A 6,324-nucleotide genomic window follows, 5' to 3' on the forward strand; every position below is an offset into this window, starting at 1 on the left:
TCAGACAACTCAACACCCAGTTGAGCGGCAACATTTGACAAGTGCAGAACTATTTCTTTGGCTCAAGCAAAGAAACTTAAAACTTAGACCCACAGCAAAATAAAAAACTACACTCTACTAAAATGGCAACTTTGATCAGAAAATTGATTAGCACTAATAACGCTGCCAAGCCAGTGGCACCCTACAAGTAAGTAACCATTTGCATAGCACCATAGTTATGGAGCAAAGTCTGTAACTAAATAAGCATCTAAGGAGCATGCCACAAAAGTACACCATCATCATCGTCCAACATCATCCAATATGTATGGAAATGAATGGCTACATTGTTGTTTTATGATTTGTAAAAATTATACTTTAAAACAAGAGTCATTTATTAGTAAACACATGTTTTATCTTGTCTCTTTTCATGGTGTTTTGTCATTATTCTTATTGCTGGCTGGCTGTTCCACACAATGTAACTCAACTCCTCAACTCCATTTGGTGTCGTGCCCTGTTCCCTGCTACCTGCCTTCCATCCTTCCATACGTTTGCCAAACAATTGTAATGCTGTAAAGTCAAGCTGTTGTGGCTGATCGTACTGTGTACGTTTCTGGTTGTTTGGGTTTGGATAAGGCAACCATGAAATTGGTGCCGGGTGGTGCTGTCGAACAAACTGAAATGGCCTTGAAGAATCTAGAAGCTGTACTTGTTGCTGCTGATTCTGGCGTCGATAAGGTTGTAAAAAATACCATCTTTTTGAAGGATCTCAATGATTTTGGTGCCGTTAATGAGGTGTACAAAAAGGGTAAGTTGACAGTAATCCAAATTCGTAATCTTTTTTGGTTATTTAATCAATGTGAAACTATTAATTCTATTAGCGATTGCTGATGTTTTCGTTTAAATTCTAATCAGTATTTAATCAATTTATATTTCATTATTTAATAACCTCTACAGCTGGTGTAGTGTGTTACTAAATGCTCTTATCTCATAGTTCGATTGAAAGGTGTTTATGTTTTTATTTGATTTGTTTAAACAATTTCTTGGCTTATCAACAAAACACTTGAATCAGTCTCCCTAGTTTAACACTCTTTAAGATTGTGTTTATGCTCAATTTAGTTTTATTTTGAACTCACCACTTATTCCCCTTTATTTTCTCTCTCTCTACAGTATTCAACAAAGATTTCCCCGCCCGTAGCTGTTTCCAAGTTGCCCGCTTACCCATGGATGCTTTGGTAGAAATTGAATGCATTGCCATGACTGGTGATGTCAAGACCTCCACCTCAGCTTGACTAGATGAGTCGAAAACCAAGACGTTCTCGAAATTGTAATTTGTTTCATTCTTTTTATAAAAACTATAAATAAATAAATCGGTTTAAAAAATATTATGTATGTTTTTGTCAAAGGTCATTGAAGATTGGAAATTCAAATAGGAAATATCAATAACACAGGTCAATAGCAAAAAAGACTGCACTAATCTATCCATAGAATTGAAAAATGGTAAAATTCTTCAATTCTATGGATAGATTTTTTTTTTAATTTTATTTTCTAAAATTTTGAATTTTTTTCCACATAATTTATGATAACTCAAAAAGGGTTAGTCCGATATTATTGAAGTAAACTTAGAAAAGTTCATATTTACATATCCTTTAATCCGTTTATATATTGCGTTTTAATCGACTCAGTAGTTTCCGAGTTATAATAACAAATTTAAGCAAAAAATATAATTTTTACGTGAAAATAGCAAATTTTTATGTTTTAAAAAACTCATGAAAAATCGAAAACGTCTGAACTTGTTCAGGTTTATTACTTTGTCGCAAACCCAAATATAATAGCAACTAAGTGAGCTATCGATCATAAAAATCGATTGATTCTTTTCGAATTTATTCACAATTAAGTGAATTCGCTCATTTTCACAAATTTTTAATTTTTTGTTTAATATACACCGAAAACCGATCAACCGGTTTTTTATCTTTGTAAACTCCACCGGTTTCAGTTTTTTTAACTTATCGCTTTTTGACAAACCGGTTTTTGTAAGACGGTAAACCGGTTTTAATGAAATATATTTTCTAAAGCTCATTCAAACATATTTATGAAAATATTTATTTTTAAAAATATTGATTTATTTTATAGAAAACTTAGCATTTGACAATGTTTCCTAAAATATATAAAATAACTGCATACAGAATTCAAAAACGCTAAATTTCCATTAAATAAAAATTAAATATAAAGAGGTTAACCGGTTTTTTGAAGACAAAAACCGGTTTTTTTAAAAGACAATAATCGAAACCGGTTTTTTCAAAAACACACTTTTTCGGTTAAACCGGAAACCGGTTTTTTTAATTTGCCTGTTTTTGGGACACTCTATTTATGCACTTTGTCTAACGTTTCTCCAATTTTTGTATTCCATATAAAAGGTATTTTTTGTGAGATGATTTCATCGTTGCGCCGAGACATTTCTTCAGGTTTTGAAACAAGAAATAGTAACTCGTTGTTAAATCCGGAGAATAGGGTGGAATAGGGAGTATTTTGTAGCCGAATTCGTTGATTTTTGTCATGGAATCTGCACATGTGTGCACCGGATTGTAAGCGAAGCGGCAGCCATCTTGCGACACGTTCGACATCTTCCGTGCTTGTACGGCCACAACAAAATTCAGTAAAACACTTTTTATGCCCTACACCACCATAGTGGGGAGGGTATTATTTGTTTGTGCAGATGTTTGTAAGGCCCAAAAATATTAGTCCAACACCTACCTTAAAGTATACCGATCGACTTAGAATCACTTTCTGAATCGATTAAACGATGTCCATCCGTCCGTCTGGCTAGTTGGCTGTCCATGTAAACCTTGTGCGCAGAGTTCAGGTCGCAATTTTGAAGATATTTCGATGAAATTTGGTACATATTATTTTTTCGGCCCAAGGACCAAGCCTATTGAAACTAACTGAAATCGGTCCATTATTTCAACTAGTCCCCATACAAAAGTCCTTCCGAAATTGGATTTTATCGGTCATAAATGTTTAATTTATATATGTATCTCCACAAATTTCGCTCCAAATAAGTTTTATATATACAAAATTCATGTCACCAAATTTTGTTACGATCGGTCCATAATAAGTCTTTCGAAAATCACTTTAACGTGCATAAATCGCTTAAAAATTTTCGTATACACACAAAATTCAACATAGTAAACTTTCATATAGACATAAATCACACGACCCAATTTCATGGTAATCGGTCCATAATTGGTCATAGCTCCCATATAAGGCCCACTTCCAAAAACCACTCAAAAATATAAATTTTTTAAATTTTAAAAGAAAAATGTTTTTGCTCTTTTACTTAGGCCCTAATTTTGTAAATCACGTCACAAAGTGATATTTATATGGAAAGCAAAAACAAAATTTCAAAAATTTGAATAATTTGTTTTTGTTTTATATACAAATTCTTAACAAAACAAACGCACCATAATTCAAGCGTTGATTTGACTTTCATAATTTGAAAATTTTTTATATAAAACAAAAAAAAATTTTTCAAATTTTAGAAATTTTGTTTTTGCTTTCCATATAAATATCACTTTGGTGACGTGATTTACAAAATTAGGGCCTTAGTGTAGGGTATTATACTTTCTTACTTGTTTTAAATTATTTCGGATGTTCTGGGCTACCAGAACGTTTGTACGGCCACAACGAAATTCAGTGAAACACTTTTTTACCATTGAAATTTATTTATGATGCAGAGTTTCCATAGTATTTATCAAGCTTAGCCATTATTTGAGTGATGGGTTTTTTACGTGAAAAATAATGCTTAATGAACAGACGAAATTCACTTTTTTCCCATTTCACCTCAAATCACGAGATACTCTGCTATCAATGGCTGTCAAATACAAACTCAGTGACGCAGATTGTTAAAATTTTGACAGGAGGCAAGTCGCAGATTCCTGTTGACAGGAGCAGTGTTGCCTTTTCAGTTAAGAGCTGGGAAATTCAAAAAGTCGCTGACTTATTGACTCTCCCTCGTAAGAGATATTTCATGTTTAATGTATGTATGTTCCGGATGGTCGACTACTTAGGGCCATGTAAATATTTTGCTAAATAAGTTTACATCAATAACAAGTGTTTCCTAATATTTTATTTATTTATAGAAATTTTAATACATTAAACGTAATTTGTGGCTAAATAATTTGTTAAATATTTTTCATATCATTAAAGATAATAAAAAAAGCCACACAATTTCTCTTTATATGTAAGTCTTCTCTTTAAATTCATTTATTATTTTTTTTGTTATAGATATATAACCATTTCATTTCAATCATGTGTAATTTAGTCTTCAGTTTAAATATACGTTACTTTATTAACCCCCCCCCCATATTAAATGGATTTTTAATGTGAGATTTGTTGGTTACACCAGGGCAGGCCGCTAATCAGTCATTTGCTTTATTAGTTGTTTCATGCCGTTGCTATTCATAGGAGTAGACTGCAAGTCCACAAGTAAAATCGTGGTTATTTAACAAAAATGCTTTTCAAGCTAATGTGCGGTTGTCTAAATTTCAAAAGAATAAAAAAAAGATCTCTCTCTACTTTTAAAAATAATTAGATTGAATAGTTCAGGTGAATCAAAAATTAGTGTAATTAACTTCATACAATACAAAATGTATGTGTTTGACTATAGACTGGCAAATTTATTTGCGGTTTAGATTTAGTTTTTTTAATAAAGTTATATTATATGAAGGCGATAATAAAGAAGTTTAATTTGAAATATTTAGAAATTATTGAATATACTTTTTATACACATAAAATTAATACCACAGATTTTAGGATTTGGCCCATTTTTCTGATTTACTTCGTACTATTTGAATCGTCACAGACGAATATATCACATTGACTTTGCCTTACTATAATTTTAACTTCCTTTGATTATGTTTTTTTTTATTCCCCGTAATAATAGTAATTTTGAGTCAACAAAAAAAATTGACATTAAAAAAAAAAATTCAACTCAAATTAATGAGAAATCACCCACAACATTTCTAAAGAAAAAACCAAAATTAAGCCAGCATTTCAAAACAACACAGACAAACAAAAAAATTTTCCAACTTTGCACCTGAATTTAATTTCGCAAGTTACCAACCTGTCGTTGAGATGGTGAAATGAAAATCTCCAGCCAAATGAACAAAATAACGAAAAAGATTTCTATGTACAAACTAATCTAAACATTTGTGTTATAAAAACAAATGTTCAAACTGTTCAAATGACTTGAACAAAAAAATAAATCGAAATAAGAAACAAGTGGAGAATTATTTTCAAGCAAAACCGACTATGCAATTACTTATATTCTATTTCTATTCTGATATTAGTAAATTCTTGTATATATTTGTCATGTTGCATACAATTAATTTTCAGATTGTTTTTTTATGCTTAATAGGGAGGGTCGATTTAAAAATCGCCCAAGTGACAAGGAAAATCGTACTCTAGGAATCAAAATAAGAAACTTTGCCCAAGGAACCATACCTCTAAAATGAATTCTGATATTCCTTATTTTGACCCAACGGTTAAATTTTGAAGAATCCCACTTTGACCCATTTAAAATGCACCAATGTGAACCTCCAGGAACCCCCCTGGGTGGTCCACATTGATAATTTTAAAGAGTGTTGTGTATATCTGAGTAGTCGATTACGTTTGACTCATGGCTGTGAGTGCCGACCACTGCTCTTTACCTATTACAAGACGGCACAAATAATATTCAATGAAATTTCTACCAAAACAAAATCGACTTTTGTGAATTTTGATAAAATAAATTTATCTGATTCACCAGAGAATTTTATAAGGACAAAAAGTCCATGGAATTTGGAATGAAACAAAGGTTTTTGGAGCTCAACACACTTTGTTCAACGATTCTCCAATTTTTTTATCCCGTCCAAAAAATTAGATTGGCCGAGGTCATGAAAATAGGTATTTTTTGTGAAATTATTTCATCGTTGTTGTCAAATTTGTTCTTTCTTCAGGTCTGGAAACAAGAAATAGTCACTCTGGGCACGTAGCCTCGATTTTTGTCATGGAAACTACACATATATGTACCTTAGGGTGGCCCTTAATAAACGAATGTTGGATTTTGGCCAGTCTCACCCCCTAGTTTGGTGAACAATGGTAAAAAAAATCATCCTGAAAAAATGTTTATGTAAATCGTAAAAACGCATTTTTTGGAGTTATTGTAAAAATTTTGCCATTAAAAAATTACTTTTGCAATTTAATTTAAAGGATGTAATTATCGTTCTAATGAGACATAAAAAGCTGAAATTGGTCAAAAAATGTTAAACTTATTAAAAATTTCCCAGGCCATTAACGTGGCTCAGGCCG

General features: G+C 31.7%; 1 protein-coding gene across 1 annotated transcript; it reads left to right on the plus strand.

Moving 5' to 3' along the window:
• On the plus strand, positions 1-1,361 carry UK114. Its single transcript, XM_065499780.1, has 3 exons — positions 1-187; positions 555-784; positions 1,147-1,361. Exons 1-3 carry the CDS (start codon positions 123-125, stop codon positions 1,266-1,268), a joined length of 417 nt encoding a protein of 138 aa, XP_065355852.1. The 5' UTR covers positions 1-122; the 3' UTR covers positions 1,269-1,361.
• Positions 1,362-6,324: the final 4,963 nt, after the last annotated feature.

This window comes from Calliphora vicina, chromosome 2 (assembly GCF_958450345.1).
Source record: "Calliphora vicina chromosome 2, idCalVici1.1, whole genome shotgun sequence".
NCBI classification, from domain to species: Eukaryota; Metazoa; Arthropoda; class Insecta; order Diptera; family Calliphoridae; genus Calliphora; species Calliphora vicina.

Coding starts and splice junctions, on each gene's coding strand:
- UK114 (XM_065499780.1), top strand. CDS start 123: ATGGCAACTTTGATCAGAAAATTGATTAGCACTAATAACGCTGCCAAG. Junction 188..554: donor AAGCCAGTGGCACCCTACAA/GTAAGTAACCAT, acceptor AATGCTGTAAAG/TCAAGCTGTTGTGGCTGATC. Junction 785..1,146: donor TAATGAGGTGTACAAAAAGG/GTAAGTTGACAG, acceptor CTCTCTCTACAG/TATTCAACAAAGATTTCCCC.